This window comes from Callospermophilus lateralis, chromosome 7 (genome assembly GCF_048772815.1).
Source record: "Callospermophilus lateralis isolate mCalLat2 chromosome 7, mCalLat2.hap1, whole genome shotgun sequence".
In the NCBI taxonomy this organism is placed as follows: domain Eukaryota; kingdom Metazoa; phylum Chordata; class Mammalia; order Rodentia; family Sciuridae; genus Callospermophilus; species Callospermophilus lateralis.
The window spans coordinates 404,271-432,080 of NC_135311.1; the positions used below are offsets into that span (position 1 = coordinate 404,271).

The following is a 27,810-nucleotide window of genomic DNA, read 5'->3' on the forward strand; positions in this document are numbered from 1 at the left end:
TTTTATTTTTGAGAGAGAGAATTTTTTAATATTTATTTTTTTGATTTTCGGTGGACACAACATTTTTATTTTTATGTAGTGCTGAGGATCAAACCCAGCACCCCTTGCATGCCAGGCAAGTGCGTTACTGTTTGAGCCACATCCCCAGCACTTCACTTTCATACATCAACTAGTACTTCCTGGACTTGACTCAGATTATTCCTTCCCATCTAAGTCTTTCTGATGTGGAGGTTTGAAAAAAAATCAATCATTGAGTTGCTGCTGAGACTAATAGCTACAAATCTGTGGAGAAATGAATAATTTATTCCTTTAGATGATGCAAAATTGATTTAGGGAATAATGAAACAGCAGCAGAGGCAACCCTGGATAAGGGGCAAAAATGGGATGTAGAGAAATTAGCCTTAATTCTAAATGTATTCCTAGCCTCCAATTCTTGAAACACAATGACACTAAACTCTGGAAGCTTTAAATTAATCAGAATCTAGTACAGTTGCTACTAACTAGGGCAACAACTGATCCTGGGAGAAAGCCACCATATGCATTTCACATCACTTCCAAAGTGTCCCTTATGTTTAGGGTAAACACTGCTAAATTAAACAAGACCAAATTCCAATACTTTTAGATGCTTTTGAACAATTCTCATGAAATAAGAAAACTAAGGCTGTCAGTAGACAAAAAAAACTACAGAAACTGAGAAAAGGCCTTTCCAGATGAATATTATCTGTAAACAATTGTGAGTATGCTATGGTTTAGATAGCTGGTGTCCCCCAAAAGCTCATGTGCAAGACAATGCAAGAATTTTCAGAGGTGAAATGATTTAATTGTGAGAGCTCCTTCCTGATCAGTGGATTATTCCACTGATATGGATTAATTAGGTGACAACTATAGGCAGGTAGGATGTGCCTGGAAGTGGGGTGTGCCCTTAGGGTTTATGTTTGTCCCCGGTGAGCAGAGCTCTCTTGAGATCTCCTCTTCCTGATTGCCATGTCCTGAGCTGCTTCTTGCCACCATACCCTCCACCATGATGTTCTGTTTCACCTCACTCCCAGAGATATGGAGTCAGCTGACCATGGACTGAACTTCTGAAACCACCAGCTAAAATAAACTTTTCCACCTCTGTTCTGTTTTTGTCAGGTCAAGGTGGCACAAAGCTGACTAAAACAGAGCATAAGAAGGTAAAAGATATTTTTCATCAACAAACTATATCCTAGGGAGTTACTGGATACAAATGATTGAGATTTCTACTTGCTGAAATAGGTATATAAGTAAAGCAATCCATTTCTTTTACCCTCCATAACTACTGATGTTGGGCTCCAAGATCAGTATATCTGCAAAATATTTCTTTCTAGACAGGGAACATACAAATCAATTCTAGAAACTGCCATGGAATATCATGACTATAGCTTGTTTTGGAGACTCATTTATCAAATTTGAATGTATTATTTATTTTATAAATGATCATTAGAAAAAACTAGTTTCATATAAAAATTTCATGAGGACAAATTCAGTGGCATGAAAAATTTTCTAACCACTTTGAAAATTCAAGTAACATTACCCTTTTGTCACTTTAGCAAAACTAGGAATGTGACAAGGTAAATGAACTTTTCCTCAGACCCCAATTAAAAATGTTTTTTTAGTTTAATGATGAACCAACCTCTTATTAATTATTGAGATAATAAACTAGATAGAATTAAATACTTCAGTAGTCTGCATGCATTTAAAAGTGTCTTATTTTGATACATTATATTACATTTGGTGAAAACATAAAAATATTACATTTATATTTGCAAAAATATTTCCTGATAATATAGGAAAAGGATAAGTTAAGACTCTATGCTATACATTTAAAAACAAACTAGAATTGAAAGACATTGCTCAAATATAAGAAAAATAAAGGTATGAAAAACTTATTTACATGAACACAACAGAGGTGACTTCAAAAATCAAAATATCCATTGCCTGTGGAGCCTATTAAGAAGATAGATACTAGCAATTTGAAGAACAATGTGTGTTTATTTAAGGAAATATGTCCAGCTCGTCATCTAAGGCAGTTTCAAGTGCAACGGGGGTCAAAAGAATCATATAATATAAAATATAACACTTTCCTATAATAAATAGCCAGAGGTATAAAAATTACAAAAATGCATGCCACACACTCTAAAAGGAATTTAAGGAACTCGATGAGGATTTCATATTTATTTTAAAAAACAAGATTTAATAAATGGGATGGACTCAAACTAAAAAGCTTCTTCTCAGCAAAAGAAACAATCAGTGAAGTGAAGAGAGAGCCTACATTTGGGGAGAAAATTTTTGCCACAGGCATAATCTCCAGGGTGCATAAAGGACTCAAAAACTTAACACCAAAAAATAAAATTAAAAACAAACAATAAATGGACTAATGAGCTGAACAGATACTTCTCAGAAGAAGATATACATTTGATCAACAAATATATGAAAAAATGTTCAACATCAGCATTAAAGAAATGCAAATCAAAACGACTCTAAGATTTCATCTCACACCAGTCAGAATGGTAGTTATAAAGAATACAGACAACAATAAATATTGGAGAGGATATGGGGGAAAAGGCACACTCATACTTTGCTGGTGGGACTGCAAATTGATCAACCAATCTGGAAAGCAGCATGGAGATTCCTTTGAAAACTTGGAATGAAACCACTATTTGATCCAGCTATCCCACTTCTCAGTCTATACAGAGCAGGAAGTCCTGAGAGCTGCAAACCAATTCATAATAGCTAACCTGTGGAAGCAACCTAGATGTCCTTCAATAGATGAATGGAAAAGAAACTGTGGTATATACACACAACAAAATATTTTTCAGCATTAAAAGAGAAAAAAATTATGGCATTTCCAGGTAATTGGATTGAGAATACCAATTGGATGGAGAATACCATGCTAAGTGAAGTAAGCCAATCCCCCAAAACCAAAGGCTGAATGTTCTCTCTGATAAGTGAATGCTGTTCCATAATGGCTGGGCGGGGAGGCATGGGAAAAAATGAAGGAACTTTGATGGGACAAAGGGGAGGGAGGAGTGGGGAGGAGGCTTGGGGGCAGGAAAGATGGTGGAATGAGATGGACATCATTACCCCAGGTACATGTATGACTGCATGTATGGTGCAACAGCTACATCGGCTACATCCTGTACAACTAGAGAAATGAAAAGTCGTGCTGCAACTGTGTACAATGAATCAAAGTGCATTCTGCTCTCATATATACCTAATTAAAATAAATAAATTAATAAAAATACAAATGAAGTTCTAGATGCAACAGAATATCAATAAGAGACTGTAAAGAGCTTGAGTCAATGTTAACACATATATAATGTAGCCCTCTAGAACTAGAGCTGTCAGACATTCCATAGTTAGAAAGAAAGTGTAATTCTGGAAATCATGGTTAAAAACTAATAACTAGAAAAAGCAAAATGAATCAAAAGTTATGCCCAATAATTTAGCTTTCTAAATCAAGATGCATGTAACAACTCACAAGAATTGCTAAAATCACTGCAGTACTCTTTACTTTCCTAAGTCCTAGAAACCTTTCATCCTATTGCAGAAAAAAATTGCACATGCAGCAACTGCATACATTTGTGTGTATCTTCTTTGCATATAAGTATATAAAATTTTGACCAGGATATTTATTTCTGTTTTTATAGGATTCAAACAATAGGGACATTGGTCAAACATCACATTTTGACTTTTAAAGCTAATTTCTTATTTTCTTTTGGGGATATTTAAAGTTGTTTCTCAGCCTAGTCAGTGTTCACATTTTTGTTTAATTCTGGGTGTTTAATTTCCTAGAGATTAGATCTCAAGATTACAAATTACAGGCACAAATTGCAATGAAAATGAAATCTCATGGATTTATTGAATTATTATTTTATTACGTTTGCTTATTGTTGCTATACATATCATATTAGTCATATATAACAAAGTCCTTAAAATAGTACATATAGTAAGAATTTGATATGTCAAATTTTATTTATGTCATTTATTACTACTAATTCATTTATAATTACCCCATTGTCAATTAATTAAAATGATGTTCAAAAAAAAAATGATGTTCAAATGATAGATATGTAACATTAGAATTTAAGTCTTGAAATAAATATTTTAGTAGTGGATAGACAGCTACTGGAAAAGTTCAAATGATCTTCAAATCTCAGATACATGGTTCATAGAAGAAATTTGATTCATCTATGTGGACAAGGCTTTCCATTTCTTTCTGGGAGACTTAACTTTGTATAATCTACAGAACAATGATAAATATATTCCCTATTTAATTATATATATATATATATATATATATATATATATATATATATATATATATATATATATATTTTTAGTATATCAAGTGGTCATTCTCAGGTTAACTACAAATACCTTTGACTTTTTTTGTTGTTTTTGTTAACTTTTTTTGTAGTTGCAGATGGGCAGAATGCCTTTATTTGTTTATTTTTATGTGGTGCATAGGATTGAACCCAGTGCCTCACACATGCTAGGCAAGTGCTCTGCCACTGAGCTACAGTGCCAGCCCTGCTTTTGACTTTTAATGCTAATTTATTCTGGAGTAATGAGCTTTTGTACACCTGTCCCTCCTTTTATCGTCCACTGGTATTTAGATACAGGCATATGAAATTGTCATCTTTTTGACTTACAAAAATGGCAACTTCATATGGATTTCTCAGACAGATAGATTTTCCCCAAAACACAATTACATCAGATCATGGTTTTTAAGAAAGTTTTTTCTGATCCTCCAAAGATGGGACATCATAGTCTAAGAAAAGAGTACTTCCTAACTCACTTCCTAGTGACGCTCATGAATGATCATCTTTTCTTATAATCATATCAAAGTACTTATGATTATGACACAATTTCATTTGATTTGTTTTTACTTTTTTGGTGGGGGAGGTGTACTGGGGATTGAACTCAAGGACACTCAACCACTGAGCCACATCCCAGCCCTATTTTGTATTTTATTTAGAGACAGGGTCTCACTGAGTTGCTCAGAGCCTCACCGTTGCTGAGGCTGGCTTTGACTCACTGTCCTCCTGCTGCAGCCTCCGAGCTACTGGCATTACAGGCAAGTGTCACTGCACCAGATAGCATAGGGGTTTTTGCCTTTGAGAGGGACACATCAGAAGGCAAAAGTATGTGTGACATCATGAAGAGTAAGGTCCTGGAAATAGCCTGTGTTCTCAAAGTGAGCAACTTGCAAAATTGACTCTGCAGCCAGAGGGGAATGTCCAGAGGGAACAGGCAAAATGATGGCAGATGACTGCATACAACCAGGTTTATAAACCCTTCCAAGGGGCTCAGAGAAAAGGCTGATGGCCAGCCACTGCTAGAAGTTAGATGGTATCTGGGAGAAGGCGCAAGACAGAGTGGGAGGACCTGAGAGCTAGAAACCAGTGAAACTGGAGTTGTTTTTGAGTCAGCCGCTTCAAAGGTTGTGCTCATTGTACGCTAGGCTCTTACACTCCAGAGTAAAAATTCAGATCCAGGAAGTGTCCTTTTCCTTTTCTCTTTCCCTCCCCTAGCTCTTTCATGATTTGGTCATGAGCCAGGGTTCAGGACTTTTGAAGAGGATCCATGTAATCAGGTAACCAACCAAGGGTGTGTCAGATGACATCAACCAATGTTCTTACTGCTCTTTTATTTTTCACTGCCACACAGAAGGAACAAATGTCAACTAAATGGTCTCCTTTTGACTTCATCTCAATCTCTTTGATTTCATTTCAACTCTCCGAAAATCAGTGATTTTATAATCAGTGTTTTTTTCTATTGTTTAAGGGTACTTTATTTCTTGTTTAGCAAACGGTGTCCACAAAATTGACAGGTTACTTGAATTCTGGAAGTGGAATTTCAACAGTGCAAACTCAAATAATACTAAAACATCCTAATTCTAAATAAATGGTTAAATTGTTGTGAGTTCCTCAAATAAGATAGTAATATTTTTTTTCAGGATTTTGGTTTTTGGCCCTGATCAACTAAAAGCGACTTAATTTGACTGTGAATAAAAATAATACCAAGATCGGGGCTGTGGCTCAGCAGTAGAGCACTCACCTAGCATGTGTGAGGCCCTGGGTTCAATCTTCAGCACCATGTAAAAATAAATAAATAAAATAAAGATATTGTGTCCAACAGAACTAAAAAATAAGTATAGAAAAATACAATGCAGATTTCTTTCAGGAGAGTACTTCATATTGAATCTACATGACTGAGTTTGGGCACTTGGAAGCCACTTAGGCTTTGGGAGGATGTGAAGAGGGATAGAGGAGGAACAAAGTCCCCTGGATCACGTAGGCCAAAGGCTTGATAGGATGACAATATAACTCTGGGTGCCAGTGAAGCCAGATTTAAAGTTAGGTAGTCAGTGTAGTTAGGTAAATCGGGTCTAATATCGAGTAAGATCCAAAATGGAGGCCATGTTGAGAATGAATTCTGGGAAAAGTTAAACAACTCTTGGAATGTTAATGAAGCCCAGGAAAAAGCCCAAGGCCAGAGCCCATCCCAAAGAAGTGTTAATGAACAGCCCCCAGCAAACATGAAGATAGCCCATCCCAAAAAAGTGTTAGTGAACAGCCCCCAGCAAATATGAAGATAGCCCATACCAAAGAAGTATTAATGAACAGCCCCCAGCAAACTTGAAGGTGCTGACTCAGAAGTCCTTCCTGACCAGATTACTCCTTTGGCCCACCTGTGTCCCACCCCTCAGGCCTTCCCACCTACATTCCATCACTGAAAGAACTATAAAAAGGGGAAACAACTGCACTTCCACAGATTTCATCTCTTGGGTCCCCTTCTTCCTCTGGGAGAAGTCTTTTCTGCTGTCCTTTAATAAACTTCTATTTTCCACTCTAAACTTGCCTCAGTGTGCTCTCTGGTATTATACTTCAACATTGGGGCAGCAAGGATTCGTCACTGGTCAACAGCGGTAACATCAGGCCCCTGAGAACATCCTGACAGGAAGGAAGCCTCCTGTTTGCAATTTTCAGTGCCTGCCTGTATTTATTTCAACAGGCTCTGTTTTTCATTATTATTTTATATTTAAGAGTGATAGATTTTACTTATGGTTAGTAATACTTACCTGCTTTTATTACATTTGCATAGCCTGGGCTCCAGGTGGCTCTCAGCTTCTCAAATTGACATAGAATTTCCTGCCATGAGAAAAGAAAGAAAAGTAAAGCTCTGCTATTCAAGGTTCTCCCAACCTTGTCAGCTGATGACCACAGTCATACATCCCCTAACTCCAACAGGCGATGGAACGGACACCTCACATGTCCACCGTACTCCTTTCCCTGCTCCCCAGGCCTCACCTCACCTTCTTCCCACCAGCATCCTGGGACTATGGCCCTGATGGAGACAGGAGAAACTCCTGCAGCTTCTGAAGCTTCACTTCATCTTCTGTAATTGTGGGAACCACAATCAGCTCACAGTGACCTTTCTGGGGAGGGCAGTGGGATGTCCAAGCCAAGGGAGAGCGAGGGAGGAGTAACTGTCATGATGACCTCCTACAGCCATATCAGTAGTGGCTCCAAGGCTTGAGCAGATATGGAGTGAGGAGAGATGAGTCAACAATGCAGTGTATGCCTCCAAGGACGCTCCAGATGCCAACAAGTGACTCTGCCTGTGGCCAATGAGAATGTGTGCTTTGTGCATATGTGTGCCTGCATGTGCTTGTGTGTGCCTGTGTGTGCACAGGTGCAGGTGTGCATGTCTGTGCATATGTGTGTGTGCCTGTGCATGCATTTTTGCATTTATGTGCATGCATGTGTGCATGTGTGTCTATATCCATGCATGCTTGTGTTGCAGATGCATGTGTATATGTGCATATGTTCACCTGTGTGTGTTTGAAGGGGAGATGCAAATGTGTTTCTTGTGGTACAAAAGAAAATGAAACTTCAGTCAAACTAAAGTTGTCTTCTTTCATGGGAAAATGGTTTTAATTCACCTTTAAAGGTCTGATAATAGTGGAAGGGTCTGGATTTATTGGCCGAGTGTGTTGCAGTTTATCAGATTGAACTGTGACACTTTTCGGTGACAAACTGGCCCAGAAAAAAAAAGGGCAGGAAATTCTCCATGTAGCAGCTTGGAAATGCTAATCTTCTGTTGACCTGCAGTGAATATTTGTACCCAGGACAGGGAGAAGAGGGGAGTGATAATGAGGGAGAAAACAAGTCAAATCCAAGGGCAGCTCTGCACCCTCCCATCAGTTAGGAGCACTGACTCTGCCCAGGCGGCTCTGTCAGCTTGCTGTGGGCTTTAGCAGACTCTTAGAAATAGATTAATGGAATTCAGAGTGGAGGCTTTCAGTGTTGACCATTTGTTCAATGGTTTGGAAAACACTTGTTGAGCACAGGAAGTGATGTGGGCTTGGGGGTCATTGGAGGGGATGACTCTAATCAACAGGCATCTCTATCTCATCAAGCTTGCTTTCTGGGGGGTGTGGCTGCACTTGAACAATAAATATGAAAATTTTCAGGTGAACTACAGAAAGGCAAGAGTTCTGGAAATCAGCAAAGCCTGGAGGAAGGGCAGGGAGTGGGAAGAGGCCTTAAGTCTTCAACAGATCATCAGCCAAGTCACCAGTGAACAAAGAGCACCCAAGCAAAGGCTCATGGAGGGAGGGTTGTTCCCAGCAGAAGGATCCCCAGCACAGGGCTCTGAGGTGGGAACAGCAGGCCACCAAATAATGAGGGTTAGGAAAGGATCAGGAGAGCATGAGGCTGATGCCACCATGGGCCAGGGTGACCACCCAGGGCCTGCAGCCCATGTAAGAGTCTGACTTCTGTCCTAAGTGAGACAGCATTATTGGAAGCTTTCAAGCAGAGAAATGGCATGGTGTGGTTTACATTTAATAGGATCATTCTGTCTTCTATGTTGAAAGGAGACAGTAGGAACTGTACTATTTTTTTAAAAAAAAAGAAAAGAAGCCCTGAGTCCATCTAAAAGTACATCAAAGTCCTGGGAGCAGGGGCTTGGGGCTTGGTCTCCACTCTGGCTGTTGGGGGCACCCTTGTCTCAGAAGCCATCCACAGCCTCTTCTGGTTCACCTCCAGCCTCAGGCCTTGCCCGATATACATGCTGTAGGCTGAAATCCAGCTGAACACTCAGGGACCCATGCAGGTTTCTGTGGCTCTCTCTGTTGCTACATTTCCTCTGCTGTCCTGACCTGCAAATTCTGATCACCTCAGCCTCTGGGCCCTGATTTTTCTCATCTGAGCTCTGTGGGAAGGCCATGTTCTGCTCCTGCTCCCCTCACACCACCACAGGGAAGTGTCTCCTAAAGGAAGGTCCATTTTCTGTGTCCCTGTTACCTTCATTACTTGGTGATTACAGTCACTGACTGCCTGCAGTTCAGAGTCTAAAAGCAGGTGCTTCATAGTAGTTACATGACTGGCAGATTCATGGGTTGACAGAAATACAAAGAGATGACTGACAGGTGCAGATTCATCCTCTAAACTATGAGCAAGCCAATCATCACAGCTAACCAGAGTATTCCCAAGAGTAACGTCAGCAGCATGGTGGGATATGAAGGAGGTCCCAGGCTCCACTCACCCCATAGAAGGCTCCACAGACAAGAACACACTGGTGAATGGCCTTCCCAAACCTCACAATTGGGAATAAGTCTAAGTCATTTATGTGGCCATAGAATGGGCTAAAACTTGCATAGAAAGGGAGAAGAAATGGTCCCCATTGGCCGTCTCCCCTGCCCCAAGTAGGCACCTTACCACATACAGATTTTTCAGAAACCACAGTATCTCCATAGAAGAGAGGTGGCAGTCACCTGGCTTGCCAGCACCCAGAGACACTTCCTAGGAAACCCATTCTGGGGTCACCTCTTGGGGAGCCCAGGGGAAATGGCAAGGCTGCACCACCAGGGGTCAAGTGGAAACAAGGCACAAAGGCAAAGCTCACAGTGACCCCCATGCAGGTCTTAGTGCTAGCTCTTTGGACCTGCCAGTCGTGATGCCTGATCAGGAGCACTGGCTAACTGCATAGCCCACTTGCAAAACTGAGCTGGTCACTCTCAGAAGTGGTGGTAATATTTACCTGCTTTGAATCATACAGAACCAGTCTCCAGAACCAACCTCAGACTCTACCCTGAAACCTTTCCCAGGGAAAATGTTGGTCACAACAAATTTGGCTGAGGAGGGTCTAGACATGCCATCCCCAGAAGTCTAAACAGTGCTCAGCCCCAGTCTCAAAGCTGACTCCAAAGCCCTGCCTAGGCCAGGAGGCAAACCCCAGCCAAGCATTTCTACTAAGCAAAGCAGGAAGTCATATCCATCCCAATCAGTAATCAAACTCATTTCAGAGCTCCTCCAGCAACCCTGTTCACCTGCTGAGCTCAACACTGCTTCCAACTAGCTGGAGAACACACCAGGACTCTCTGAGGTGGCTGAACCCACCCAGGAGGTCAGCATGTTGGCAGAGCCCTGTCAGTAGTCTTGAGAGAGAGCAGCAAACGCCCAGCCTCCTGTCCTGCCTCACTCAGAGCCAAGGAAGCAGACAGGCCATCTACAGTACTAAAAGAAAGCTTGATCTCCCAGGGTCCTGACCAGAAGAACCATCTAGAATCACAGGCTAGACCAAATGGTGGAAGTCTATGCTGCCAAAGAGTACTTGGGTAAATAAATGGTAGCTGTCTCTTCAATGCCAACCAAACACACAAGGTCCAAAGAATTTCAAAGACTCAAGTAATCATGAATCCTTCAAAAGGAGCCAACAACACTCCAACAAAGGACCTTCAAGCAAGAGAAATCTGTGAAATGTCAGGTTAAGAATTAAGATTAATCCTCTTAAAATTCAGTGAATTACAAGAATATATGAATAAAAAAGTGGAATTTTGAAAACAATATACAAACAAAATGACAAGTTTGAGAAAAAAATAGAAACAATAAAAAATAGAAATCCAAAAGATGAAGAATACAATGACTGAATTAGAACAATAAAATGCTTCAACAGCAGTTTTAATCAAATGGAAAAAAAGATTGAGTGAGCTCCAAATTAGCATTTGAAACTAACCACTCAGAGGAGCAAAGAATAACAACAAAGAATGAAAAAGAATGAAGAATGATCACAGCAAGTATGGAACACCATTAAGAAGCCTAACTTAGGCAGAAGGTGGAATGTAAGGAGATGTAGCAGTAAAAGGAACAGAAAAATAATCAAAGCTCATAATCACTGAAATCTTTTCTGATATAAGAAAAATTATCAATACCCAAGTATAGGAAACAGAGAGGTCACCAATAAAATTTAACTCAAAGCAGAGTCTGCCAAAACACATAATAAAGTATTGAAAATCAAAGAGAGAAACAATTCTGGGGGCTGTAGGAATCTTTTACAATGATAAACTACAGAATGGTGGAATTACATTCTGTTGTACAAGGTTTTCCACCTGATTTTTTCTGTCACTAATTGTTAAGTTGCTAATGCCCAAGAAGCTTGTTTTTAATGCAAGCTGATGTATAATTACAGGGATTAATCCAGCCTCCATTGCAGCTTGAATTTGTTGCTGGTTGCCTGCTGTTATGGTGGAAAGGAACCATATTGCTTCCTTATTTATCGTCTCTTGGATGTGATAAGAGATTTGGGGAGTGTGTTAGGACATTACACTTTAGAACAACCTGGGTCTGCTCATCAGTGCCTGTTACTGTGTTGCCAACTGCTCTGAGGGCTGCAGTTTAAACTTTCCCTTCCTGGTGGCTCAGAAGGTGCACAGCCCCTGAATCAATAACCATCTCTATCTGTTCATTAGCCCATCTGCCAAGTATGACAGAGTCCAAACAGTGCCTATGAGAATATTTATCCATAGGGCATATGAGGACACATAAAGCTGGCAAAATCTCCTGAACTGTCTCCATAGGTGGTGGGAGGTCCTTATTCCTGCAGAGATTGGCAAGGACCCATGTGACGTTTGAAGGAAGGCAATGGGAATGGAGGGACTGATGAAAGACAGAGAGTCTGAGAAGTCCCAGTGATGACATAATCGCTACACTGAGGACCATAACCTGTGTTTCCCAAAGCCCACACTGCTTACTCACAAACATGCTGATGTGGTGAATGAAGAGGTCTCAGAAAAAGAGGTGCTGCAGGAGACTGCACAGCAGCTTAGTCTGCAGAAGGGCCTGGGCTGCATCAGTTGGTGCCCAAGCAGCTTCAAACTGTACTGAGGGATTATCATCCCTCTCTAGACATTTGGCTAACATTGGTAACTGCTGCAGTCTGTCTGGGCACAATTCACGAGCCACTTGTCAAGCAGAAACGAACTTTATTTTTAGAACACACACGCCACACCACATGAGCTCTTCAGGAATTCCCTCAGAGCCCAACTGGCATCACCGGCTTCCCACAAGCCTCTCAACCTCCCCCACTCCTCCTGCTCTTGAGGCCAATTGGCTGGGTCACATGGGTGGAGCCAAAAAGTCTCCCAATGAGCAGCTCTGTGGTCTGAAAGGGCAGGGAAACAGCCCAATGAGCATCACTGCAGAGGAGCCAATCAGTTGGCAGCTAGAAGTTTGCTGGGGCTGCTGTGAGCCAATCATCAGCTGGCAGCTGGAAGTTTGCTGGCAGCTAGAAGTTTGCTGGGGCTCCTTTGGCTGTGGCTCTCAACATTTCCCCCTCTCTGTTTAAACAACAAGCATGTGGCTTTGCTGGGAGCCATTAGCCAAGTAGGTATGACAAATTCCTTGCCAGCTTACTCCCATGCTGTCTAGTGGAAGGACTTCTGAAAGGTGACCTTGCTCAAGGACCAGGGCAGGATCCGTGTTTAGGGTGTTCCCCCTTTAGAATAGGGTGGTTTAGCATAATAGGAAATAAGGGTGTTCCCCCTTTAGAATAGGGCAGTTTAGCATAATAGGAGATTAGGGTGTTCCCCCTTTAGAATAGGGCGTATCCTGCTGCTGAGTTCCTCTTGAGTGCTTAGGGTCAGACAGTATATTTTGGGAGACAGAAGCCCATGTAGAGTGGATTTGGGCAGAGAACGTGGATTCCCCCAGAGCGTGTTTGTAGACGGCCGGTGTGAGTTCGGGAATAAAGAATTGCTGTTTGAATCTACAAGCTGTGTGGAGACTCGTGATTTGTGCCCAGCCAGAGACTGCGGCATTTGGTGGCCCATACGGGGAATGCCTGAAGCATGGGAGTAAGCTGGCAAGGAATTTGTCATACCTACTTGGCTGATGGCTCCCAGCATGGCTTAGGGACCGTGCCTGCCTTAGGTTGTCCAATTCTACATATGGTCCTTACCCGTCATCGGATGAGCTGACCTCAAGGCGTCAGCCTCCTGTCTTAGTTTGGTACCATTGCAATTGGATCTTACCCATCATTGACTACCGGTCCAGCATACAGCCACACCTGTGGATAGGTCTTTGTACCAGCGGGGGGTGAGGTTCTTTGCCTCACCTCTGTTGGCCCCCAAATTTTAGCTGAACGACCATCACAAGCAGAAGGGAGGAAGATACACCAAGCCAACTGACGTCTCCTTTTGGAAAAATTGTACCACTGATGACATCATCAGCAAAAATACCCCAACACTATCACAAGTCACTGCACAAACAGATAGTTCACAATGCATACAAGTGATACATAGTCCAGGCAAGTTCTGCAAGCAGTTCAGTGATAGCTATTGCAGAAGCCGTAGATTGGTTTTATCTTTGTCTTCACCAGCACTGGGATGAAGATAGGAATTTCTGGCAATAATTGCTAAAGAAAAAATTAAGTAACATTCCAGAAGGCACTAAAAGAAAACAATTTTCTTACATTATCTTGAACAGAATTATTAAATATAATGAAAAGGAAAGGTGAAAGTAAACAAATAGATCTGTTAACCTCTTTTTTTGTTCACATATTAAAATAATCCTCAACAGCTGTTTACCCAATTTAAATTAAACCATTTAAATCACGTGAATAAAAAAAATATTTGGATCCATTTTTTCATGAGCGCTCATCATATATGATATATGGACATACGTACATACAAACATACAACATGAAACACAAGTGTGCACACATAATATAATACATACAACACATAATATAATAGTAAAGGCCTTATAACTTTTTACAGGTGAAATCTCCATTGCAATGTTTAAAAATTCTATAGTCAAAAAATAGAACTGATCAGCAAAACATTAACCTAGGTCTGTATGAGCTCAAAAAACAAAATAGAAATTCATGATGTGGGAAAGGGTAATAATAAAATAGATATTGAAAAAAGCATCCTGGTTCTGTCGCAGATGTAAGGATAAGCCAAACTGGAGTTTGGGATATCAGCTGTTATGGATTTGAGCCAAATCATCTTCTTTTTGGTCTGTAGAAATCGCTTTAGTTAATCTCTCTGGAATCCAAATCGGCTGCTGTTCTCCCTGTGGAAACACATAAACAGACCCCCGACTCCAGACAATCACTGGGTCAGGACCTTAGTTAATCTCTCTGGAATCCAAATCGGCTGCTATTCTCCCTGTGGAAACACACAAAAAGATCCCCAATTCCAGCCAATTACTGGGTCAGGACCTTTCCATTGTCCTGTTAGAATATCCTTCCAAAGCACCTTAGGCTTATGTACATATTTTGGACACATATGCCTTTCTGCAACACTAAGTCCTGATGAATCCAAATTTTAAAATTTTAAAGTAAAAAAGGTTATTTTAAGTTTATTTTTGGGGAATATATACCCCTTCCCAATTCCCTCTTTTTGCTTTAATAAGTACATTTTAATAGTTTGATGAGCTCTTTCAACTATGCCTTATACCTGTGGATTGTATGGGATTCCTGTTATATGAGTAATGCCAAATGATGAGCAAAATTGTTTAAAAGAGGTGGAAGTATAACCAGGGGCATTATCTGTTTTTAACTGTTTTGGAATGCCCACAGTGGCAAAATTTTCTAAGCAATGAGCTATAATATCTTTAGTTTTTTCTCCAGCATGAAGGGAGCCCATCAAAAATCCGGAAGAAGTATCAACTGTAACATGATGAGAAAAATGGGAGTATTATGGGGAGATACAGAAGGTTGTATATGTCCTTCTGCTAATTGTTGTTGTTTGACCAGGTCATGGGCTGCTTGTATCTTTTCTTTAGTCAGGGGCCACTGAGGAACCCATACTGGTCTTTCTGATTTCCAAGTAATTTTTATTGTCTCAGTGACCCCTCCTGCAAATCCAATCCATGTCTGTCTGTTCCTTGATCTATTTGTATTGGTGCTGCTATACCTTGTTCTTGTTCTCGTAATCTTTTTCCTTTCCTAAAACCTTATCTAGCCATAATAGTGGGCACATTTGGATTGATGTTATTTGTTAATGTTAGTCCTAATTGATCTAGGACATCTCGTCCCCATAAACTTACGGGAAGATGATCCAATACATATGGCTGTATAGTTCCTTCACATCCTTCAGGATCCTTCCAATCTAATACCACTTGTATGGGGATTAGTCACCACTCCTAGGCCTTGAAGTGTTTGAGTGGCTTGTTGTAATGGCCAATGTTTTGGCCATTCTTGATGACAGATGATGCTAAGGTCTGCACCTGTATCCAGTAGCCCATTAAATTCATGTCCTTGAATATTTAGTTTTAGCATGGGGCGAGAATCTAAATTTAAAGAAAGCATAGCCCAATCTACACCTGTGGACCCTAATCCCCTGGAACCTCTTTCTACAGTATGACTGGAAAATTTATCATGTAGGCTGGGTATTATTAGTAACTGTGGTATTCTATCTCCTGGTGAAATTACTGATATACCCTTTGGAGAACTGGCTATAATTTTTATTTCACCTTCATAATCGGGATCAATTACCCCAGGACTTATCATAAATTCTTTTAGAGTAGAAGAACTGCGTCCCAATAATAAGCCTACTGTTTCTTTGGGAAGAGGTCCTTTTACCTCTGTGGGAATGATTTGAACTCCCATCTCTGGAATTAGTACTGTTCTGGCGGAGGCGCAGATGTCCAATCCTGCACTTCCTCTGGTTTGTCTAGTGAGGGATTTAATGGTCAATGTGTCCTGGGCACTATCCTGATGGAGTTGCTGGGTTCCTCCTGTGCTCTGTATATTTGTGGTCTTGGGCCCCGGAGCATTGAGCCCTCCTGTCCATTTTTTGGCAACGGAGCCTGATGCCTTTCTCCATGATATCATCGATAAACACCTGGTCCTTGTTCATTTTTTGATAATGGAGTACCCTCTATGGTGGTTTGAGGATGGCATTCATTAGCCCAATGTATCCCTCTATGGCATCGTGGGCAAATATCCGGTATTCTACTCCTTTGATACCTAGTTTTGTTAAACCCTCCTCCTATGGGGCAATTCCTTTTAAAATGTCCTGTTTGTTCACAATTTTAGCATGTTTTTGGCCTGGCATCTAAAAACCTGTTGTACTACAGCTGCCATGACTTGCCCTTGTTCATTAATGTCTCTACATAATTTAATATATGTGTTTAAATCTTCATGTTTCCATTGTCTAATGACTTCTCTGCATCAATGATTCGCTTGCTCATAAGCCAGTTGTTTTATTAATGGCATTGCTTGTTCTGTATTCCCCAAAACTCTGGTAGCTGTTTGAATAAGCCTATCTACAAATTCAGTGCAAGGTTCATTAGCTCCTTGTATTACCTTAGATAATTGACCTTGTAAACCTCCATGTCCTTGTAAAGTCTTCCATGCCCTAACCGCATCAACAGCAATTTGTAAGTATTCACCAGGATCATATGCATTTTGTTGCTTCTGATCCTCATAAGGTCCCTTTCCTAACAACATATCTAGATTTTTCTGAGAATAACCAGCTGCTGCATTTTGCCTACCTGTCTCCTTGCAAAATTCCTCATTGGCAACCTTCCATAACAGGTATTGTCCTCCATTTAGCACAGCTTTACACTTATTAGCCCAATCTGCTGGCGTCATGTTCAAGTTGGTAATGGATTCGACCATGCTTACAGTGAAGGGTGCTTGAGGACCATAGGTTGTTACAGCCTCTTTTAGCTGCTTCACTGTTTTGAAATTTAAAGCATGGTGAATTCGCTGCCCTCCTACCTCAAATACAGGGCATGTTAATATTTGAGATCATGTCTCAGGATCCCATCTATCAACTGCGGGGGTTGGGGGCCTCCCAGCATATGGAGGTGGTGTTGTTGGTTGCACACTTACGCCCTCTGGTGATAGAAAGGTGTTAGTAGCAGGCTCCTGTAGAGGTGGCGCTGTTGGTTGGACACTTATGCCCTCTGGTGATAGAAAGGTGTTAGTAGCAGTCTCCTGTTGTAACTTTTCCCCTGATGACTTTTTCTGCTCTAAACTTTCTTCCTCTGTCTGACTAGCTTGAGAGACCTTCTCTTTTACTTGAATATTTTCCTCTGTCTGACTAGCTCGAGAGACCTTTTTTTTACTTGAATTTTTTTCTCTGTCTGACTAGCTCGAGAGACCTTCTCTTTTACTTGAATTTTTCTACTATAACTATAATACAACCCAACAAGATAATGCCTAACAAAACAGAAACAGAGTGAAACAAAATTGGAAAAACAACAAATCATTATAATAGCCTTTCTATCCTCCTGAAATGTCCATCCATCCTTTCTCCCTATATGTTCCTAAGATGTGAGTGGTTTTTCTTCCATCTTACACATCTCCAGGGACAGGTAACTTAAAACAAAAGTGAAGCAAAACAAGAGAAGGATCTTAAAATGGCTACCCATCCTCTCGCCCTGCCCTCAGGGGCGAGCAGTTTACCTTATCACTTACCCTCAGTCAATCCCCATATGGGCCACCAAATGCCGCAGTCTGGCTGGGCACAATTCAGGAGCCACTTGTCAAAAGAAATGAACTTTATTTTTAGAACCACACACCGCACCACACAGCTCCTCAGGAAAACCCTCAGAGCCCAACTGCCACCACCGCCTTCCCACAAGCCTCTCAACCTCCCCAACTCCTCCTGCTCTTGAGGCCGATTGGCTGGGTCATGTGGGTGGAGCCAAAAAAGTCCCCCAATGAGCAGCTCCATGGTCTGAAAGGGCAGGGAAACAGTCCAATGAGCATCACCATAGAGGAGCCAATAAGTTGGCAGCTAGAAGTTTGCTGGGGCCACTGTGAGCCAATCATCAGCTGGCAGCTGGAAGTTTGCTGGGGCCCCTTCGGCTGTGGCTCTCAACAGAGGACTTGAGAGATATTGACACTTCAAAAGAGGAGGACATGACAGGTGAGTGAGCCATCAAAAGAGGAGGACTTGAGAGGTGAGTGATAGTCAAGAGAGGAGGACTTGACAGATAGTGAAACTTCAGGACATGAAGACTTGACAGATAGGGAGCGTTCAAGAGAGGAGGACATGATAGACAGTAAGCCTTCAGGAGAGGAGGACTTGACAGATAGTGAGCCTTCAGTAGAGGAGGACTTGACAGATAGTGAGCCTTCAGTAGAGGAGGACTTCACATTTGAGTGAGCTGTCAGGATAGGAGGACTTGACTGATAGTTTGCCTTCAGGAGAGGAGGACTTCAGAGGTGAGTGAGCCTTCAGTAAAGGATGACTTGACATATAGTGAGCCTTCAGGAGAGGAGGACTGAAAGGTGAGTGAGCCATTAGGAGAGGAGGACTTGACAGGTAGTGTGTGGTCAGGATAGGAGGACTTGACAGATAGTAAGCCTTCAGGAGAGGACGACTTTTCAGGTCAGTGAGCCATCAGGAGAGGAGGAATTGACAGGTGAGTGATCCATCAGGAGAGCAGAACTTGACAGGTGAGTGATTCTTCAGGAGAGGAGGACTCGACAGATAGTGAGCCCTCAGGAGAGGAGGACTTGACAGTGAGCCGTCAGGGGAGGAGGACTTGACAGGTGAGTGAACCATCGAGAGTAGGAGAATGCTCTTGTAAGGCAAGAAGTAGCCTGTGAATGATTAACTCCAGAAGAGATAAAATCCAAGAGAAAGTGCCACAAGGGAAACTCCAGAAGGCACACAAAAATGCATAAAGAGGTCACAGACAATTCTGGGGTTGGGAGGGGTCCAGGATTTAATGGTGTTGGAACTTGTTGTTCCCAACCAGGACATTTGTCACTCAATACGAGTTGTAGATACCGTCCAGCAGCATTCATGTATCACTTGGGTGCCCCAGAATCCATGCAGGTTTCATGTCCCCATCCTGATGTACAGAACCCGAATCTCCGTTTTACCAAGTTGGAGAATCGTGGTTCTGATAACTGATAGAGAGCAGATCCAGATTTGATCCCTTTGCATATTCTGCACACACCTTGAACTGAGTAAGCATTTGCAGAATGAAGGGTACAGGAATTCTCTTCACTGTTTTTCCAACGGGATAGGCCTTATGGACTCATCTTCTTGCTATTGATCATAAACAGTTTAAGGGAAGAAGGCGCAATTTTACCATAACCACTTGCTCACCCCTTCAAATTCCTGACTGCCTGGTCTATCCTTTGGGTTATCCTTACTTTTTCCCTCTCACTCCCAATTCCTTTAGTCCTTCCCCCGGGACTCAGAGTAATTCTGCTTCTGTTCTCTTAGGAAAAAAAGCAGCAAGGTGATTAGCTGACTGAGGAGAGGAGACAGAGTGTTTGAGGTGTGAGCAGGTAGGAGGTGTGAGATAATCAACAAGAAGAGAAGGAGAGAGAATTGACTAGAAAACGAAGTGTGGTGGTCAGGAGTGAAGACAAGCCAGTCCACCATAGTGGTGGGGTTGTCATCGTAATCAGGTAAAGTTCATCCAACCAGACATGGAGAGGGCAACAAGAGTGGAGAGTGCATAGCAGGTAGGACTGCCATGTTGGGCCATGGACTTTAAACCAGCTGGGCTGGGAATTGAAGAGCAGATGAGGGAGGTCTCATAGGAGTCAAAGTACAGAGTGAATGAACCGAGTGGGTCAGCAGAGGTTTGGAGAGGAAGATGTTTGACAGTGAAATTTCAGTGGTGTTCAGTTATCTGCATTGACTGTCTTAGTTATGACCCTAGGTGTAGGTAGGTGAGGTGAGATGGATCATAAAATCATCAGAGTAAGATCATAGAACTGGAGAATGAGATGGCAGAGAGTATTAGAGGCCCACCTCAACATCCGTTTCCTCTTCTCTTTCAATAACCTTGGTATAATAACTTTGGTGTGATAGAAGCACAAAAACCTTGGTATGTTGCCTTTTTGTATAAAGACACATCTCTTAGCTTCCCTGGTAGCTCTCTTCCAGTGAGATCTAAGTGGAAATTTTATATGGAACTTCTGTTAAATCTCCTTAAGAGAAAGGGTGTGCCCTTACATTTCTCCTTCCTTCTATGTAGGATGTTCATAGAATGGCTAGAATCCAGCAGTCACCTTGGATCGTGAGGTAGCTGAGAATAATAGAGCAGAAAACAAACTACAGAGCTGTTATATATCAGGACTGTCTACCTCTGGACTTTTTTATGTGAGAAGAAATAAACTTCAGTCTAGTTTAAATCATTGTTTGGAGCTTTTCTACTATATATGACCAAATCTAATCCTAATTAATATATTGGATAGGTGAAAGTACTACCTAGATACTAAACTGCAGGAGTAGTTATGTTCATAGAGAAAGGCACAAAGCTTGATACTAAAATATTTACAGAATGAAGGGGAGTGAATGGGTCTGAAAATATCTACAACCAGGAAAGATGGTGTCCAGTACTTCAGTGGAGTAGGAGAACTTGAGAAAGGAAAGAGAAACAGCGATGAGGAGCTCTAGGCAGCATGAGGATTGAAGAAGACACACTTTCTTTATGTTAAGATCCTGACTTTTTAAAAGATCTATTTGTATAAATAAGTTATAGACAGATGTGTTTCAAACCACAACAGACTATTAGATACCATACTGCCACCCCCACGGCAGCTGAATTTAAGGTCTGAATTTCCAGGGACCCAAATAAAACACAGACACACACTTTACCTTTAAACAAGCTTCAGGATGGCTCCTCCGCTCTCGGCCAATGGAAGAGCGAGGGGCAGTCATGAGAGGCTGGCAGGAGAGAGTGAACACGTTCCAAAGTGGGCTTTTATTGGGAGAACCCTCATTCTTAGAAAGTTCCATCCAAGAAAGGTAAGAAGGGGCAGGGTTACAAGGGACAGGTGAGTGTAATTGGCCCCAAGGGCTGTAGGGTGATGCCTATGTCTGAAGATATGTCCTCAGACTTCCAGGACTGGGGCAAAGTCCAAGTCACCATGAGAAGCAGTGATGATCAAAGCCTCTGCACTCCAGGATGGCTGCCCCACCACACTGACTCAGATCAGTGGTCTATTCCAGAATATCTTCTGAAAGAACATGTTTGCCCACAGATATTTCAAAATGTTAAGCACCCTGATCTCCTTAATCATGTTTTCTAAAAGTGATATTCACTATTTTTTTAAAAATACCTTTATTTTATTTATTTATATGTGGTGCTGAGGATCAAACCCAGTGCTTCATACGTGCTGGGTGACACTCTGCCACTGAGCTACAACCTCAGTCCCCAACTGTTTAAATTTTTAAAATCTCAACCACTTTTATCTCCCATGTTACATGTATTCATTCAATTAATTAATCTATGGAGGCTTCACTGTGTTCCAGGCACTACACTAGGCACTAGGAACACATAAATTAACTGCAAAGAAATCTGCCTCCCAAGAATTTATTAGTTCAAAGAGGAACCATGTGAGAGAACCACTTGTTACCACATAGTTTGGTATTTAACAAATACCAAAAGGTGTGATATTAACAGGTGTGTTAAAAGCACAGAGGAGCCCAGTATTTCATATTGGGGATCAGGAAGCTCTTCATGGAAGAGTTAACTGATGAACTGAACCTTGAAGATGATGGGGGTGTTATTTAGCTGAAGAATTTATTGAAATTACAACAAAAGAATACATTGAAGCATGAAAAATCGTACACTTTGGGAAATTTCAAGTAGGTAGCCCAGAGAATGTTTATTACTATGTTACGGTTAGCCAAAGTAACAAGGCAGGCCCAATATTACCTTACTCATGTACGTAGCTGCCCTTAATATAAATCCTGCTTGTGGGGACTACTGGCTTCATGTTCTCAGACACAAGAAAACTTATCTAAGTGAATTGAAGAAATTGTCTTTGGACTTCGTATCACCGTTTCTCAGTCAATGCATCACAGTTAATACTTACTCACAATGAAGGTGAAACTTGCTGTTGTAAGTTATGTTTTATTAAGTCAACTTAATTTGAGAGTAATCAGGTAAACATAGTAATGTAGATGAATGTATAGCCAATGTTGTTGTTCTGCTAAGAAAATTCCACTAGACTGTAGCTCTAGGTCAAATCCTGAATCAAATGAATACATTTCTTTTTTTTTCAAGTAATTTTTAAATTTTAAAATAGTTTTTGATTTGGGGCAAGGGTTGTAACTCAGTGGTAGAGCACTTGCCTGGCATGCGTGAGGCCCTGGGTTTGATCCTCATCACTACATAAAAATAAATAAATAGAATAAAGGTATAGTGTCCAAATACAACTAAAAAATAAGTATTTTTAAAACTAATCTTTTTTTAGTTGTAGATGGACACAATGTCTTTATTTATTTTTATGTGGTGCTCAGGATTGAACTCAGAGCCTTGCACATGCTAGGTCAGCACTCTACCACTGAGCCACAACCCCAGCCCCCCAGAAATAGTTTTTGATTTAAGAAAGTTTGCAAAAATATTAGAGTTCTTGAATACACCCACCTGGTCTTCCTTACTGTTGACACATTATTATGTCCATTTGTCACAATCATAAACCAACATTGACTTGTTATCATGGACCATAATGCTACTTTACTTACTCCCCAAGTTCTACTTATTACCCTCTCTTCCTTCCAGAACACTCCATTCCATTTAGATGACAGGCCTCCAGGCTCCTCTATACTGTGCTCAAAACTGCCTTGTTTTTGATGACCTTGACAGTTTTGAGGTGGTCAGGCAGTTTGTAGAATCTTCCTCAACTTGAGATTGTTGGTACTTTTCTCATGGTTGAGCTGGGCTATGGTTTAGGGGTGAGTGCCACAGAGGTAAGGGACCGTCCTATCACATCAAGGATACCTATGGTCAGAATGACTATGGCTGTCGGTGTTGACCTTGGTCACCTGGCTGAAGTGGTACTTGTTGAATTTTTCCACTGCAGTCACTCTCCCCCCTTTCCATGCTGTAAATTTTGAAAGGAAGTCGATCTATACCACCCATTTAGACAGTCCTGCTCCGTCTCCTTGAGAAGAGAGTGTCTGTATGAATTATTTGGAATTCTTTTGTAGAGGAGAGTTGTCTGTTCCATCTCATTTATTAATTTATTCAATCATTTATTTATATCACTATGGACTTGTGATTTTTTATGTCTTATGTTCTAATAGTAGGTTATTTATTTTATTGCTCAAATTTGTCCACTATTTGATGGCTCCTGTGTCCCCTTGACATATGTTTATTCAGAGAGCACTTCCTTACTCTCTGGCATTACAAGAATGCATTTTTATTTGGTAACCAGATTTAATATAATTGGAGAATTTTTATATAAATATATATATACACATATACATGGTCTTAATATAAAGAGGAAAATATATAAGTAGAATATATAAATAGAATATTAGCACATATTCATCAATACTAAATCTTTGCATCTTGAGTTGTTTTGAGTGCAATATCCTATTCACATCTTGCATTCAGCTTGGTTTAGAAATCAAGCAATGATTTTTTTTGGTAACCTTACATATTATATGTAGAATGAGAGAATCAAATCAATTTAAAAATACACACTTTAAAGAGGAAACTGGGGTGTTATTAGTGATAATTAGGGGTTTATTAATTCAATACATTTACATCCTAAAAGAGGTAAGTTTACATTATAAAAGGAGAAAATTTAAGAAGCAAGAGATCTTCAATTTACCTTTTAAAAAATAACTTTATTTTATTTATTTTATTTAATGTGCTGTTGAGAATGGAACCCAGGGCCTCATTCACCTAAGACAGCATTCCACCACTGAGCCACAACCACAGCCTTCAATTTACTTGGTTTTTTTTGGGGGGGGGGGGGTACAGAGGATTGAACTCAGGGTCACTCAAGCACTAAGCCACCCCCAGCCCTATTTTGTATTTTATTTAAAGACAGGGTCTCACTGAGTTGCTTAGTGTCTTACTGTTGCTGGGCTGGTTTTGAACTCATGATCCTCCTGTTTCAGCCTCCCTAGCCACTGGATTATAGGCATGTACCACCGTGCCCAGCTTCAATTTACTTTTGAACAAGAGTAATCTGTAGATTAAAAAATTCTAGATCTGGGGCTGGGGCTGGGGCTGGGGCTCAGTGGTAATGCACTTGCCTGGCATGTGTGAGGCACTGGGTTTGATTCTCAGCACTGTGTATAAATAAATAAAATAAAGGTATATCAATAACTAATAAAAGATTTTAAAAACACTAGATCTACTTTAATAGATAACAAATCCCCTAAATCCTAAGGATTAGAGAAGGAAAAGACCTAATACCAACTTTCAGTTCTCTAGTTCCGGAAAAGTAAATTAGGTGAAATGATAGGCAGCTGTCCAAATAGTTATGTGATTAAGGAGTTTTAACTCTCAAATTTCTAATTCTCTTAGTGTATTTATATTAGTTGGATGTGTTTTACTTGTTCAAATTTATCCTGTAGTTAAGAAATTGGCAGCAATCCAAACTTAAGAACGTTGCACAGCAACGTTGGGGTTCAGGGTGCTAGACAGTGACAATTTCTCATGAAACAAGAATAGCAAAACTTCAGCAGATGAGAAGCCGGAATCAGCGGCAGCACTGGGATGTAAACCCAAGTTCCTGCTTTCTATTTCTTTGCTCTGTTTTTCAGAACTACATAAGAAAAAGTGGTATTAGAATATTCCTACATTTTAGACAAAACCTCTTTGAATTCTTACTACTAGATTCTACCTGAAGAAATGGGAGAAAGAGTAAGAGGAGACAAAACACACTACACTTGTAGACTTCACTACAGTAGTTGGCAGCTACTTATTTCCTAAACTAAACATCTGATTAGATCCAATCTAGGAACTAAGAGATCAAAAAAGATAGGACAGCTGCTTTAAAAAAATCCCAGTTTTCTCAACCAAGTAGAACCCATGGGTAGATGTTAAATTATTAAACAACCTATGAGCTTAGAAAATTGAAAGTAATTTCTTTATTAAGAAAATTAAGACATGTTGCTTAGGGTAAGGAGCAAAAATGACCAGTTATTAGGATAGTGAGTAAAAAAAGATGTCTTATGTATCTGTATGTCTATCACAGACAAACGACTATTTCTCTTCTCTCTCAGAAAATGTATAGTTTTAATATTAAAAACAAAAATTGAGCTTTTTAAATAGAAAATCAAATCCTATTAGAAGAATTACATGAAGTCAGTCATTTTTAAAAATTTTTTTAGTTGTGGGTGGACCCGAGACCTTTATTTATTTATTTTTATGGGGTGCTGAGGATTGCACCCAGTGCCTCACACGTGCCAGGCAAGCGCTGTTCCATTGAGCCACAACCCCAGCCTGAAATCAGCCATTTTTTTAGATGCTGATTTAGGATCCCCACCATAATATTTGATGATCAACAAGGCCACATGTCTGCTAAGGACATCATATAAAGATGACTAAAGAGTGCCTGAGCTCACAGTCCAGGAATCATTGGAAGGAAAGAGTGACAGATTACAAGAGGAGGAGCATGAACCAACTCAAATGAGAACTCAGGATTGCATTGTAGGAAAAGGAGAAAAGAGGATTGATGCTTCTGAAAAAGAAATAAAGGTAGCTTTCTGAGCAACAGGGGAGTGAGAGTGCTCAGTTTTGTTAGGTCTGGAAGCCATCTCTACCTGGAGCTTCCCAGCGGAAGCCAGGGCACAGACAATGGGACATCTAAAAATAAGCCATGATCACGGCAAAGAGAATGACGGCCAGCAGGAACCTGCCCACGGTCACTGCTGAAGCTGCGGGATCACTCTTCTCAGTCACCCTTGTCTTCATGGGCTTCCTGATACGGTCATCTGTGGAAAGGATGGTTTTTCGAGCCCCATCCCACTTTCCAGGGCCCTGTAGACGAAACTGGGCTGGAGTACAAGGTCCCACAAGTAACTGTAATGCTAGCTTGGGGTCAGTGAAGGCCAGAGACAGTAGACTAGGCCTGACTCCCACCAAGTCAGCAATCTCTTCCATGCTATCAATGTAGTCTCCCTGAATGGTATGGCGTTGGCTTTCCACGTACCTGAATCAGAGAAGACAGAAGCCATGGCCTATCAAAAAGACGATTAACTAGCCGATCAATCAACATACATATTGTATTGACTTTATACTGGGCACATTGTACTGATTTAAAAATTTTTTTTTAGTTGTTGATGAACCTTTATTCACTTATTTATATGTGGTGCTGAGATTTGAACCCAGTGCCTCATACGTGCTTGGCAAGTGCTGTACCACTGAGCCACAGCCTCAGCTTGTATTGATTTTAAATTAGGCTACAAATTGTAGTAAATAGTGAAAAAAGATATTTGTCACCATTCTTAGAGATCTGATAATAAACCGGAAGAGATAAGATTGTTGTATACGTAACAGAACATACAAGGGTTTTGCTAAATATTGTGGGTTTGACTGTTAAATAGAAATTTTAAAAAGGGTAGTTAAAAGAGGGCTGCAGGGCTGGGGATGTGGCTCAAGCGGTAGCGCGCTCGCCTGGCATGCGTGCGGCCCGGGTTCGATCCTCAGCACCACATACAGACAAAGATGTTGTGTCCGCCAAGAACTAAAAAATATAAATAAATATTTTTTAAAAATTCTAAAAAAAAAAAAGAGGGCTATAATAGGTCATTGAAGATTTGAAATATACAGATAAGAACAAAGAAAAAGTATTAAAAATCAGGGAACACAGCCAAGTGAAGGAATAAAGCAGGAATGGGCACAAACGTCTGTGGTCGTTGCCTAAGTCAGTAGAAAACAAGAACGGACGACAGCACTCCAGACACAGAGGACTGTGACGAGAATGAGGGAATTCACCCCAAATCCTCCAGCATGGGATTCTCTATTTTGTGAGGCCAGGGTGGTGAGATGGGTAGGGGGTGTCCACAGATCAGGGCTTCCCAGTGAAAATGTTGATTTGGAATCCTGAAAGGACAGGGAGGGGACTTATCTCACAAGAAGAAGTGGCCCTCCCAGTGGAGCCAGATGGAGTGATCATACCAAGTGCAGGTTTGGAGAGCTAAAAAGACTTCTCAGTGGAAAAATAGTTGACAGTAAAATATGTGGAAGAAGTGTGACTTGGAGACTTTCACTTTTTATTTTCTATAATGAAAAGAAAGAACAATGGAACACAAAGCAAATAAGAGGAAAGTCTTTAAGCTAATTGAGGAATCCAAAAACGAAGACAGGAAACAAGGATTAGAAAATGAACTTTTGGTAGAATTCTTGAGGTGGAATTCTGGAGGAACTGACAGGTGGTCAAGTAGTACCTTATCAAAATGGGGCTGGAATTTTGAGGAGATGAAACAGGAAAGAACCCGAGAGCTCTCCTTCCTGGAGATTATATTAACTCAGGCATCGGCACACGTGCATTTACTTATCTTATAATAGTAGGTCAAGTATTGGAGTTTTCATGAGGCTTCACAGCCTGTGGGTGGTTAAGAGGATTAAATAAATCCCAATGCCCATGAAATGCTGAATGTGAGCAAACTTTCAACCCTCAGTAAGTTCAGACTATGTCCTGGGGGACTGCTCACATCAGAAGGTGGCTGGACAAGCTTAAGTGAAAAGAAAGAGAGCAGGAAAGTCCAAATAAGAGAGTTTGGTGCCAGAAAAGAAGGGAAAGAAAGCCTCCAGGAAG

General features: G+C 40.8%; 1 protein-coding gene and 1 pseudogene across 5 annotated transcripts in view; both read right to left on the minus strand.

Annotated features, from left to right (window-relative positions):
- Nucleotides 1–11,365: 11,365 nt before the first annotated feature.
- Nucleotides 11,366–19,781, minus strand: LOC143641903 (importin subunit alpha-4 pseudogene; annotated as a pseudogene).
- A 4,184-nt stretch (nt 19,782–23,965) lies between these two features.
- LOC143641873 (flavin-containing monooxygenase 5) overlaps nt 23,966–27,810 on the minus strand; it is a 52,201-nt gene continuing 48,356 nt past the window's right edge. For all 5 annotated transcript variants that reach the window (XM_077109808.1, XM_077109804.1, XM_077109807.1 and 2 more), the window contains one exon: nt 23,966–26,202. In XM_077109808.1, coding sequence (XP_076965923.1) covers nt 25,857–26,202 — 346 coding nt within the window. In that variant the 3' untranslated portion in view covers nt 23,966–25,856. The remainder of the gene's footprint in view (nt 26,203–27,810) is intronic.